This window comes from Somniosus microcephalus, chromosome 30 (genome assembly GCF_052327205.1).
Source record: "Somniosus microcephalus isolate GS21.2 chromosome 30, FLI_Smic_1.0, whole genome shotgun sequence".
Classification (NCBI taxonomy): domain Eukaryota; kingdom Metazoa; phylum Chordata; class Chondrichthyes; order Squaliformes; family Somniosidae; genus Somniosus; species Somniosus microcephalus.
In genome coordinates this window covers 37957296-37970502 of record NC_141016.1, presented here as the reverse complement: position 1 = coordinate 37970502, position 13207 = coordinate 37957296, and the positions used below count along the sequence as shown (strand labels likewise).

The following is a 13207-nucleotide window of genomic DNA, read 5'->3' as shown; positions in this document are numbered from 1 at the left end:
AATAGTAAAGTCCTGTTAAAGTTACTCTTGTAGTCTGTGTATTAATTCACTATAATACCTACAGACTTTACAGTGGCGACGAGTTCGATCTTACCCTGCGGCAGCGATACATCCAAAGCAGTTACCGAGCGTCGAGAAGAGGCACCCGCCCTCGTCGTTCTGCTGAGAGAAAACTCGAGTCTGCAGAGCAAAGAAGAAGGAAGACTTCAGACATGAAGCCTTCCATCAGCAACAGGCACTAATTGTCCCTTCTGCCACGGTGGTGAGTGAGCCGATCAGCCAAGAGAAGCAAGTCGGCCACGTGGACTGTGAGTAAGGGGAAAAGTAAAAAAATAAACAGAGGATAAGGGCAGTGAACTCGACCACGGTCGGGGGAAAGGAGCCGGACAGAAGTCGGGCCCAGAGGCGCTGAGACTGGGGCAGCGTGGAGCACGGAAGCTGTGGTACAAGCGGGAACGCAGCTGGTGTGGGAGACCGGGCTACCAGGGGCTGGGAGACGCAACAGCGTCGTGAGACAGCTCGACCGCAACCGGCGAAAAAGGCCGGGCAGCTACCGAAGCCGCGAGGCGCTGCGACCGGGATCGTAAGGCACGGAAAGAATTAAAATAAATAAACCGCGGAGAACTCAGAGCAGCCGGGGAGGGAAGGACCGGACTGCGAGAGGGCGGGGAGGCGCGATCGGAAGCCGCTGAGGGAGAGACAGAGCCCGAGCGAGCGGGAGAGACAGAGCCCGAGCGAGGGAGACGGAGCGAGATCCAGCCCAGCGGCTGGAACTGTTCGCCATCAACGGGTTGTCCCCAGCGCCGGTTGCCCTGCGAGAAAAGGGAACAAGGAACGCACTGAAGCAGACGCGCAAGCTGCAAACCCCGAAAGCCAGCGGTCGTCGCCCGTAGGAAAGCTTACCCCTCCCGCCAGGGGAAGAAAGCGGGAAACCGCCATTTTGGAAGTGGGCGGAGAAGAAGACAAGCGCGGGAAACCCGCCATTTTGGAAGTCGGCGGGGAAGAAGACAAGCGCGGGAAACCGACATTTTTGTAAAAAAAAAAAAAAGTTAACGTACAAATTCGTGGTCGTTTCACAGAAAGATAGTGAAGATGCCTAAGCATGGTAACATCAACAACTTCGATGCCGAGGTGGAAGATTGGGCCACGTACGTAGAACATATGGAGATATATTGTGAGGCTAATAAAATAGAAGATGAGGATAAAGCTCTCACCTTATTAAACGCAATGGGGGCAAAGACATACGGGCTATTGAAGCATCTCCTAGCACCAGCTAAACCAGCGGAGCAGACTTTCGCTAATATTGTTACTGTTCTGAAGAATCATTTGAACCCCACACCACTGATGTTGGCGGAACGATTCAAATTCTATGCGAGAACACAACGGAAAGAGGAAAGCAATGCGGAATACTTGGTCGAACTGCGTAGACTAGCGAAATACTGCCAGTTTGGGGAAAATCTGACAGAGGCATTGAGAGACAAGTTCGTGTGCGGGTTGTCGAAGGAAGGAACACAAAAGCGTCTGCTCGAAGAGAACGATCTTACACTTGATCGGGCTGTCCTTATTGCAGCATCGCACGAAGCCGCAGCAAAAGGCACTGCGGAAATGCAGCTGAAGGCAGCGGTACTCAGTGTGGATAAAATTACTTTGGGTACATCGAAATGTTATCGTTGTGGGAAGACAACACACGACCAGAACCAATGCTGGTTTAAAAACCAGGAATGTAGAAAATGTGGCAAGCTTGGTCACATAGCTAAGGTATGCCGGTCGGGACAGAAGACCGACTACAACAAAAAAAAGTCACCGCAGGAAATGTACAACAAGGTACACAAGGTGGCTGAGAAGAGTTCCGATGAACAGAATTCGGATTCAGACCCAAACGGCCAGGAACTGGGTAGTCTGAGAATTCACAATGTGAGTAAGGAAACTGACCTGCAAACTATCTGGGTCAGGCTAAAAATAGCCGGAGTCCGAGTGAAAATGGAATTGGACACAGGATCAGCCCTATCAGTCATAAATCGAAGGGATTACAACCGGCTATTCTCACATATACCCTTGAGAGATACCAAGATCGTATTGCAGACATACACGGGGCATAAGGTATACCCCATGGGAAAGATCAAAGTCAAGGTGAGAGACAGGGGCAAAGAACACCCAGGAATGGACTTATATGTATTACCTGAGGGAGGTCCACCACTTCTGGGACGGGAGTGGATCAGGGAAATAAACATGGAATGGCACTACCTAAAAGCAATAGCGATTGAGAACTCGGTGAAGACAATCAGCTCAGACTCTGAAGCGGATGACGAAAAGACCAGCCTAGGTGAGAAAGACAAGCCTAAAATGGACGTGCTGACTAAGGTTGAGGAAACGAAGGAGTACATAAATGCTTATGTTTCAGAAGAGAACAAAGTTTCCGAACAGAATTCCTCTGAACAACAACAACATAATGTGACAGAGAATTCTGAGTCTGTCCAGGTTACAGACAGGCACAATTCTGAGGAACACCGGGCTAGAACTCAACTCCATTTCAAATTACAACAGCAATTAGAACAATTGAGTTGCCATCTCGAGCAAGAGATGAAAGCAATGAAAAAGTTCTTTGACACAGAGTGGAAGAACCTGGAAAGACAACAGCCACAGCGGAAGGAGAAAACAAACCGGCTGCGCAAGGAGACCAAACGAATCAAAGCTGATTTGGGTTCTGAAGGTGCGTGCTCTAATCTGGTGGAACAAGATATTCAGCAACTGAAGGCACTTGTTAGCGGATTGCAGGCAGAAAATGCTGATTTGGTCGCCAGGAATTCCGAGCTCCTACTGAAGTTGGGTGCAGCATCACCGGACGATTCACGTGTGGGAATTCGAAGGGTGGAGGCTGCGGATGATGGCGAAGGAGAAACAGCAAAGGAGCCCCAGGGCAAGGTTATAAACATCCCTGCAGCTACTGGGAAAAGGATGAGGTCAGAAGAGTTAACGGTCAGCCAACTCCTTCATATGCTGAGGGACAAGACTCTGAAATGGGAACAATTCGCACATGAGTTTAAATCTTCAAAGGAGAGGGGTTTGGAGCTCTCAAAAGTTGTTGAAATAGCTGAGGCTACAACACAGACTGAGAAGATGGCAGCACAGCAACCTTTGAATGCCAAAAGTACACTGACTCACGTCAATGTTGAACAACAGAATGTTGAAGCAGCTGCTACAGTAGAGGGATTGAATAATACAATCAATCAACCTCTGAATGAAGTCGAAGTATTGAAATCATGAATGAGGTCATTAGTAAAAGACTTGCAGGAAGCCCAGAAAAAGCTGGAGGAAGCTGAAGACATGAAGAAGTCTCTTCCAGTGAGATGTCGGGAGGGGGAACAAAAGCTGGCTAACGTCCAGCTGGGCATGGAGAAAATACAAGACCCTCTCGCAGGCCTAGCTCAGGATGACACCGATTATTACCATGTCCTGTTGAACGACACCGAATATAACGATGACCTGTTCTGCCCAGCTTGTGGGGAAATCTTCCGAAGTGCAAAAACCCGGAAGAATCACAAAAAGTCTAAGAAACATCGGGAGAGGGTGGCGCTGCTAAGGCAACAGGAGAAAGAGGAGGAGGAACTGTGCATGCGACTGGCAGCAGAGCACAGAGAGTCTCCAAGAAGCAGGAAAGGAAAAGACGAACCAGAAGAAGAAGATGACCCATCTGAACCATTAGCACCTATACTAGATCACGCACGTGGTTCCCCCCGAACGGAGTTAAATCAGTTGGAAGAAGGAAAACTTCCCAACGTACTCAAGTTTTTAGAAGTCAGCAATGCTGGTTCAGAAGTGACGGAAGTTCAAACTATTAAGGCCAGTGAAAGACGATTGGATGAGTCACTCCAGCAAGGTGAACCGATTACACCACAGGGAACTGCTACACCACCGAGGCGTTGTCCGGACCGGGTCAAGAAGCACAGGAGGCACCTCCACTGAGACTGAGTCTGTGAACTGTTTCCGCAGAGACTACATCTGTGAACTGTTTTTTTTGCATAAAGTATATATATGTTATGATGTTATGTCTAATGGGGAATAAGGGAGGATTGTCGTGTATGTAACTGTTCTACCTTTAAGAGAATTATTGTATGTAACCGTCCACCTTTAAGAGAACTATTTTAGGTGTGGCACTACTTTATCTTGGCTGCTGTATACTGTAATACCGACGGTGACCACACCGGTATATAAGTGCTGTGTCAGGATTTATTGGGCAGATTCGCCCTGACCTTCGAATAGTAAAGTCCTGTTAAAGTTACTCTTGTAGTCTGTGTATTAATTCACTATAATACCTACAGACTTTACAATCTGGTCCTCACCACATTGTTGTATGTGAAATGTTGCTCTGCGCAATGTAGACTATTACGGGTAATGTAGAATAAAGGATGTCCGTACTTACATTGCACAGTTAGTGCGAGGGTCCGCTCTGATGAAACAGATGGATAACTGACTCTGCAGGTGAGAGTTTGTCCGTGGTGTTTGAGTGATGGGATCAGGCTCAGGACAGTAGTATATGTCAGAGTGACGCCGTGCTGAGTTACACTGTTTGAGACTGACCCGGGTATGTCAGTGGGATTGACCCAGGTTAAGACAGGCGCTGTTCCATTGCACGTGGTGTTGAAGGTGCAGCTTACGTTCACATGCTGTCCTGCAATAATTTCAGCCGGGAATATCATGGGTTTACCTGTGAAATCTAACACAGAGAATGGAGCCTTTTAGATCAATATAACGTGAAGCATCAGTTCAAATAGAAATCACAGTCCACAAGAGAAAGTGTTGTTATGAAGATGACACCAGAAGTGAGAGAAGGTTAAAACGATCAGGAAAGGCTGGGGCTCTTTTCTCTGTGTAACTCTGATTAACTTTAGGGTCGTGAAAGACGTTACAGAAATGTAAGTTCTTTCTTTTGTCTATCTGTAAGACTTGTCAACATGACTAGAGCGATAGATGAGTGTCGATAACCTAATAACATTGATGGACACAGTCAAGACATGTAATCATTGATAATAAAGTGAGTATTAGATGTTGCTTTAGGACTGAATTGGAAGATATCACCAGGTTATTGATAATCAGAGGCTGAGTTACAATAAGCTGTGTTTTGTGTTAATATGTAACCGCCACAGTTTGTTATTTCCCATTGAATGTTGAATGTGAATTGTTGAGTAATTATAACACAGCACTTACCAGAAACATGAAGCCGTGTGACAGGATAGTAGCTAAACTTATCACTGTTCTTAAATTCTATTCTGAAATAATAAGGCCCTGCATCTTCCTGTGCGACGTTGTTTATAATCAGTGAACAGTCACCACCTTTCAGGTCTCCAGACAGCCGGGTCCGACCGCGGAACCGTGGCGCCTCATGATTGCGATCCTTGGAGTGAAAGGCTATAGACGGTGACATCAATTCCTCGTTAATAAACCAGACTCCAGCTCGCGGATTGTTTGCCAGACGCGATGGATAACTGTAATGACATGGAATCTGTGCACACAAACCTTCCTGTGCTGTCACATCTCGTGGAGTGTCGCCTTTCCACTCTTGTGACAATACAGCTGAGGAGAAAAATATCAATATTTAGCACTGGATGGCTGGTCGCTCCACAAGACTCGATATCCACACCCTCCATCAGTGGCGTACAGTGGCTGCACTGTGTACCGTCTACAGGACAAACAAGAATTACGCGAACAAGGCAGATGAGCTGAGGGCACAGGTAGATATTGGGACTATGATATTATAGCTATTACAGAGATGAGGCTGAAAGAGGGGCAGGTATGGCAGCTCAACATTCCTGGTTACAGGATTTTCAGACGGGATAGAGATGGAGGTAAAAAGGGAGGGGGGGTCGCGGTATTGATTAAAGAAACTATTACAGCTGTGAGGAGGGAGGACATGTTGGAGGGATCATCAAACGAGGCAATATGGGTCGAATTGAAAAACAAAAAAGGGGCGATCACACTGCTGGGAGTGTACTACAGACCCCCAAACAGTGAGAGGGAGATAGAAGAACAAATATGTTGACAAATTTCAGAGAAGCGCAAAAACTATAGGGCAGTAATAGTAGGGGATTTCAACTACCCTAATATTAACTGGAATAAAATTAGTGTGAAGGGTATAGAGGGTGCGGAATTCCTAAAATGCACCCAGGAGAACTTTCTTAGCCAGTATGTAGCAAGCTCAACAAGGGAGGGGACGGTTCTGGGCTTAGTTTTAGGGAATGAAGCTGGGCAGGTTGAAGGTGTATCAGTGGGGGGGCATTTTGGTGCTAGTGACCATAATTCAGTTAGATTTAAGGTAGTTATGGAAAAGGACAAGGATAGACCAGGAATAAAAATTCTAAATTGGGGAAAAGCAAATTTTGCTAAGCTCAGAGGGGATTTCGCCATAGTGCACTGGAAACAGCTACTTGAAGGTAAATCAGTGTCAGAGCAGAGGGAGGCATTCAAGGAGGAGATTCAGAGGGTTCAGACCAAATATGTGCCCTTAAAGAAAAAAGGTGGGATAACAAATCTAGAGCCCCCTGGATGTCTAGGGACATACAGGGTAGGATAAAGAAAAAAAGGGAGACGTATGACAGATACCGAGGGCTAAATACTCCAGAATCTTTAGAGGAGTACAGAAAGTGCAGGGGTGCAATTAAACAGGATATTACGAAAGCAAAGAGAGAGCATGAAAAACTCTTGGCAAATAAAATCAAGCAAAACCCAAAGATGTTTTATAAATATATTAAGAGTAAGAGGATAACTAAAGAAAGGGTAGGGCCTATTAGAGACCATGAGGGTAATCTGTGTGTGGAGACGGGAGACGTCGGTAGGGTTCTCAATGAATACTTTGCGTCTGTTTTCACAAAGGAGAGGGGCGAAGCAGACATTGCTATCGGGGGGGAGGAGTGCGAAATATTAGATGAAATAAACATAGTGAGAGAGGAAGTATTAAGGGGTTTAGCAGCTTTAAAAGTGGATAACTCCCCAGGCCCGGATGAAATGTATCCCAGGCTGTTAAGCGAAGCAAAAAAGGAAATAGCAGAGGCCCTGACCATCATTTTCCAATCCTCTCTGGCTTCAGGTGTGGTGCTGGAGGACTGGAGGACTGCTAATGTGGTACCCTTGTTTAAAAAGGGAGAAAAGGATAGACCGAGTAATTACAGGCCAGTCAGCCTAACCTCAGTGGTGGGAAAATTATTGGAAAGAATTCTGAAGGACAGGATAAATCTTCATTTAGAAAGACACGGATTAATCAAGGATAGTCAGCACGGATTTTTTAAGGGAAGGTCGTGTCTGACAAACTTGATTGAATTTTTTGAGGAGGTAACAAGGAGGGTAGATGAGGGTAGTGCATTTGATTTACTTTATATGGACTTTAGCAAGGCTTTTGATAAGGTTCCACATGGCAGACTGGTCACGAAGTTAAAAGCCCATGGGATCCAGGGCAAAGTGTCAAGTTGGATTCAAAACTGGCTCGGAGACAGGAAGCAGAAGGTTGATGGGTGTTTTTGTGACTGGAAGGCTGTTTCCAGTGGGGTTCCGCAGGGCTCAGTACTGGGTCCCTTGCTTTTTGTTGTATGTATCAACGATCTAGACTTGAATATAGGGGGTATGATTAAGAAGTTTGCAGATGATACTAAAATCGGCTGTGTGGTTGATACTGAAGAAGGAAGCTGTAGACTGCAGAAAGATATCAATAAATTGGTCAGGTGGGCAGAACAGTGGCAAATGGAATCCAATCCGGAGAAGTGTGAGGTAATGCATTTGGGGAGGGCTAACAAGGAACGGGAATACACAATAAATGGTAGGACACTGAGTAGTGTAGAGGAACAATGGGACCTTGGAGTGCATGTCCACAGACCTCTGAAGGTAGCAGGCCAGGTAGATAAGGTGGTTAAGAAGGCATACGGAATGCTAGCCTTTATTAGCCGTGGCATAGAATACAAGAGCAGGGGGGTTATGCTTCAACTGTATAAAACACTAGTTAGGCCTCAGCTAGAGTACTGCGTGCAGTTCTGGTCACCACATTACAGGAAAGATGTGATTGCACTAGAGAGGGTACAGAGGAGATTTACAAGGATGTTGCCGGGAGTAGAGAATCTTAGCGATGAGGAAAGACTGGATAGGCTGGGTCTGTTTTTCTTGGAACAGAGGAGGCTGAGGGGAGACCTTAGAGGTGCATAAAAATGAGGGGCATAGATAAAGTGGATAGAAAGGACCTATTTCCCTTAGCAGAGGAGTCAAAAACCAGGGGGCACAGATTTAACATAATTGGTGGAAGGTTTAGAGGGGATTTGAGGGGAAATGTCTTCACCCAGAGGGTTGTGGGGGTCTGGAACTCACTGCCTGAAAGGGTGGTAGAAGCAGGAATATTTAAAAAGTACTTGGATGTGCTCTTGGGATGCTGTGAAGTGCTGGGAAGTGGGATTAGGCTGGATAGTATTTTGTTGGCCGGCGTGGACATGATGGGCTCCTTGCGTGCTGTAACTTTCTATGATTCTATGATATACGGCACAAACAGGTCATTCGGCCCAACCAGTCCATTCCGACGTTTCTGCTCCACTCGAGGCTCCTCCCCTCTTTCCTCATCTAAATCTATCAGCATAACCCTCTATTCCCTTCTCCCTCATATGCTTGCCTAGCCTCCCCTTAAATATTACTTGCTTCAACTACTCCCTGTGGTAGCGAGTTCCACATTCTCACCACTCTTTGGGCAAAGAAGTTTCTTCTGAATTACCAAGATTATATTGGCAGCACCTCTCTCCCCTGTGACCTCCACCACCCAAGACAAGATCAGCAATGTGATGGGGTGCCCATCACCTCCAGGTCAAACAACATCCTGCCTTGGACATTTATCATCATTCCTGCATCGTCGCTGGGTCAGTATCCTGGAATTCTCTACCTAAAAACATTGTGGGAACACCTTCAGCGCATGGACTGTAGAAGAAGTTCCACCACTACTACCTTCTTAGGGCAACTGCGGATGGGCGAGTATATCCAACTATATTACATTTACTACACAACCTTATCTAATCTTTCTGTTACTTCTTCAAAGAGGTCAATAAGGTTGGCCAAGCATGACCTTCTCTTTTGAAATCCCTGCTGACTGCTCTTTATTATTTTTTCATTTTCTAGATGTATTTCTATTACATCTTTGAATAAATATTCAATTTTCTTTCCTACCACCGACATTAAGCTAACTGCTCTATAGAATTAACATTAGCGGTCCACCAGTTCTCTGGCCCTATTCCCTTTTCCAATCAATTTTATATATAGATTAGTGCATCTGGAATCTCTTCCCTAGCTTATTTTAGTATGCGTGGATGCAATCCATCCAGGCCAGGGCTTTTAGCCGCTCCAGGGTTGACTAGTTTATCAATTAGCTCACCCCCTTTCAATCTCAAATGTCTTGATATCTGTTTTGATCTCTTCGCCAAATGTCATGACCACCCTGTTAGTCTCCCTGGTACATACTGAGGCAAAGTAATCCAAGAATGAATATAAAACCCAGCACACCACATTCTGTGATTGGGGAGGAGTACTGAGGAGGAAAGCTTGGGCATCCATTGTGATGATGCCTATTCCTCAAAGTTTCTGTATGTGAAAACACTTCTTGACCAAACAGATAGCTCCATCAACTGAACGGATGGAAAAAACTCTTGGACTGGGAAGTGGAAAAAGTCATTCTATATTGGCTCCTGGACCTCGGGACCCTGTTTAGTGAAGCAAGTCTTCCACCCAACACAATGCCTACAAGACACACCAATGGAGATATATTCTGCACTGACTCACACTTGGCGCACTTTGTCTTTTCATTGTCTAAGGATTTACGTTGGATCCTCATTGCCTAAGAGATTATTTTAGATCTAACAATATTGTTGTAGGTTGATTCCGATACAGCATTGTAGCCTGGCTTGTCCCCAGGCTCAGCACTGGCCCTACTCCAGCAGACACTTTGAAGCACAGCAACAAAGCGCCTCTAGCCTGAGCTCTGAATGTGTCGGAGGTGCAGCTGTGTTGGTCTCATGACTTTCACAGATGGTCTCACTGCGGGTTTGTCAAAACTGAAGTGGGCCCCACATGAAATGCTGATGGCAAAATCTCTTGTTCCCTGTTCTTCTGAAATATTCATGATTTCAGCAGGAAAGAAAAAGAGTTGCTGATAAGGAACTTAAAACATATTCTTCCAGCACAGAAGGAGGCCATTCGGCCCACAGTGACTCTGCCGCTAATTGAATAATAATCCAATTAGTCCCACTCCCCCGCTCTTTAACAATAACCCTGCAAATTTTTCCCCTTTAAGTTTACATCCAATTCACTTTTGACAATTACTGTTGAATCTGCTTCCACCAGCCTTTCAGGCAGCGCATTCCAAGTGCGTTCTATGGGGCAAGAGCGTGGGAGTGAGTCTAATTGGAGAGCTCCACCAAAGAGCCAGCACAGGCAGGTGGGCAGAATGGTTCTTTTGTGCTGCATCATTCGATGAATCTATTAAATTCAACTGAACAGCTGATCAGAGGCAAGCAGGGAAGCTCTGTATATTGGAGCGAGCACAGGGGTGAGGGGTGAACGGGACTTGGTGCGAGTTAGTATACAGGGTCACTGCTGAATTTGGTCCTCAATCATAGCTCAATGAGAATGATCTTTTGCAAAGACTATTAACCATTAATATGTCCGAGATGATGATGATATTACCTTGGAGAAGTGACAGGAGGAAGTAACATTTTCTGATCATTGTCCACTCCCAGATATTTCATCAACTTATCAATCTCAAGGTCTGCAAGAAAAAGGAGTTCATGAGACCTCACCTCTTGCCCGACAGCTGTCGAGAGATCAAAACGACTATTATCTTCACAGACAAATTTGGTTCTCTGTGGGATGATACATTTTCTGCAGTAAAAAACACGGCTTTAAGAAAAAAAGAATTGCATTTTTTAGCGCCTCTCACGACCCAAGGACGTCCCAAAGCGCTTTACAGCCAATGAAGTACTTTGGAACTGTCATCACTGTTGTAACGCATGAAAGGCGGCAGTCAGTTTGCACACAGCAAGCTCCCACAAACAGCGAAGTCATAAATGGCTAGACAAACAGTTCTTGATGTTAATTGAATACATATTGGCCAGGACACCGAGGAGAATTTCCCTTCCCTCCTTCCAAATAGTGCCGTGCGATCTTTTATGTGCACTTGAGAGGGCAGAGCCGGCCTTGGTTTAATGTCTCATCCAAAAGATGGCAACTTTGACAGTGCAGCACTCCCTCAGTACTGCCTCTCCGACAGTGCCGTGCTCCCTCAGTACTGCCTCTCCGAAAGTGCAACACCCCCTCAGTACTGACCCTCCGACAGTGCAACACTCCCTCAGTACTGACCCTCCGACAGTGCAGCGTTCCTTAGTGCTGCCCCTCCGACAGTGCAGTGCTCCCTCAGTACTGCCTCTCCGAAAGTGCAACACCCCCTCAGTACTGACCCTCCGACAGTGCAGCGCTCCTTAGTACTGCCCCTCCGACAGTGCAGTGCTCCCTCAGTGTTGACACTCCGACACAGAGATCCCGCAGTATTGGCACTGGGAATGTCGGCGTGGATTACACGCTGAACTAGGTAGATGTCCTGTATGACAGACTTGAGGCCTCAGCCCACTTCTCATTAATAAGTAGAAATCTTGAGAAGGCATCAATCATTGGAATCTCTCTTTATAAAGGCACAGCACCAACAAAGGACGACGCTGGTCGTGGAAGTGATTTACAATCATTGCGTTACTTACCCAGGGCCTGTCTGACTGCTCGCCTGGGGTGTGATTGCAGACACGCACTGCTTGGACTGAGTGGCCTCTTCCTGGTCTGCTCTGTGTATTTAATTAGAAAGGGTTGATGTGTTACTGTGAGTCAATTGAGGAAATGGGGAACTAGTAAGAAAACATCATTTTGTTAACCCTTTGATTCCTGACACTGACGATATTTCTGCTCAAAACTGGGCAGCCGTTGACATGGAGTTTCTACCGTGGCTCAGTAAGTTTAGCTCTCTCCCTCTCACCTTTGATTCAGCAGGCCGTGGGTTCAACTCCCCACTCCAGGCACTTGAACCCCATAATACAGGCCGACACTCCCAGTGCGGTACTAAGGGAGTGCTGCTCTGTCGGAGGTGCCGTCTTTCAGATGAGACATTAAACCAGCACCTCGCCTGCCCTCAGGTGGACGTAAACAATCTAATAGCACGATTTGAACAAGATTACTCCCTGGTGTCTTGGAGTCAATATTTATCCCTCAACCAACATCAATAACAAACACATTATCACAGTACTGTTTGTGGGAGCTTGCTGTGCGCAAATTGGCTGCAGCATTTCCTACAGTAGAAAAGTGACAAGACTTCAAAAGTACTTCATTGGCTGTGGAGCACTTTGGGATGTGCTGAGGCTGTGAAAGGCGCTATATAAATGCAGGTTGATATTGAATGCTGAGTCACGAGGGGATGGGTCCTACTGTGGGGACCCTCTCTCTCCACCTCAAGGAACAGATGGTGCCCAGAGCTCGACTCCCTGGTGTAGTGTATGTACTTTGAAGAAGGAACTATATTCTGCAGCCCCTGTATACTGCAGTACCAGTAGTGACCACCCCGGTATATAAGCCTGTGTAGTAACTTTGTATAGTAGTTCCAGTTTTGTCTCCATTCAGTAAACACCTGTTATAACCAACTCCTGCAGTCCATGTCTCAATTACACACGGACGTTACACTGGCGATGAACAGATCCGAACTTACCTACAGTTCTGCACCACCTCATGGGGATCCATCCCTGAAGCGAAGTTGTTAGAGGTCGAGGCCAGAAGGAAGAAATCCAAAAAGAAACGAAAAAACCAACAGAAGAAACGGGCGTCGACCGTGGGCAACCGCCTCTGATTCATCGAATTCAAAGATTTGCAGGAGAGGCTGTCGAGAGCTGGGTTTGGTTATCCAGTCTATGGTGTTCCAGCTAATCGGCTGGTGGCAGGTAGTACACTGATCCTTCCTGGGCTGCAGCGGGCTGGAGCTCGATCGGGTGGCTTTTCAACGGGGCCGAGCAGCGTTGTCGGGAAGAGGAGAGAGAGAGAGAGGGTGGAGCACACAGGGCGCTGCCGGTGCTACGAAGCCGGGCAGCGTACAGACCCGAGAAGAGGGAGGAAAGTGTCCCATAGGGTCTGCTCTGACGATGGGAACAGTAATTAAAATAAAAGAAAT

General features: G+C 46.5%; 1 protein-coding gene across 1 annotated transcript in view; it reads right to left on the bottom strand.

Annotated features, from left to right (window-relative positions):
- The window catches only part of LOC147098153 (myelin-associated glycoprotein-like), a 42806-nt gene extending 32071 nt beyond the window's left edge, over positions 1-10735 (bottom strand). Inside the window, exons 1-3 of the mRNA XM_085971348.1 lie at positions 10696-10735; positions 5206-5571; positions 4421-4714 (exon numbers count right to left, since the gene is read on the bottom strand). Of these exons, the coding sequence (XP_085827474.1) occupies positions 4421-4714; positions 5206-5571; positions 10696-10735 (700 nt within the window). The remainder of the gene's footprint in view (positions 1-4420; positions 4715-5205; positions 5572-10695) is intronic.
- Between the last annotated feature and the right edge of the window lie 2472 nt (positions 10736-13207).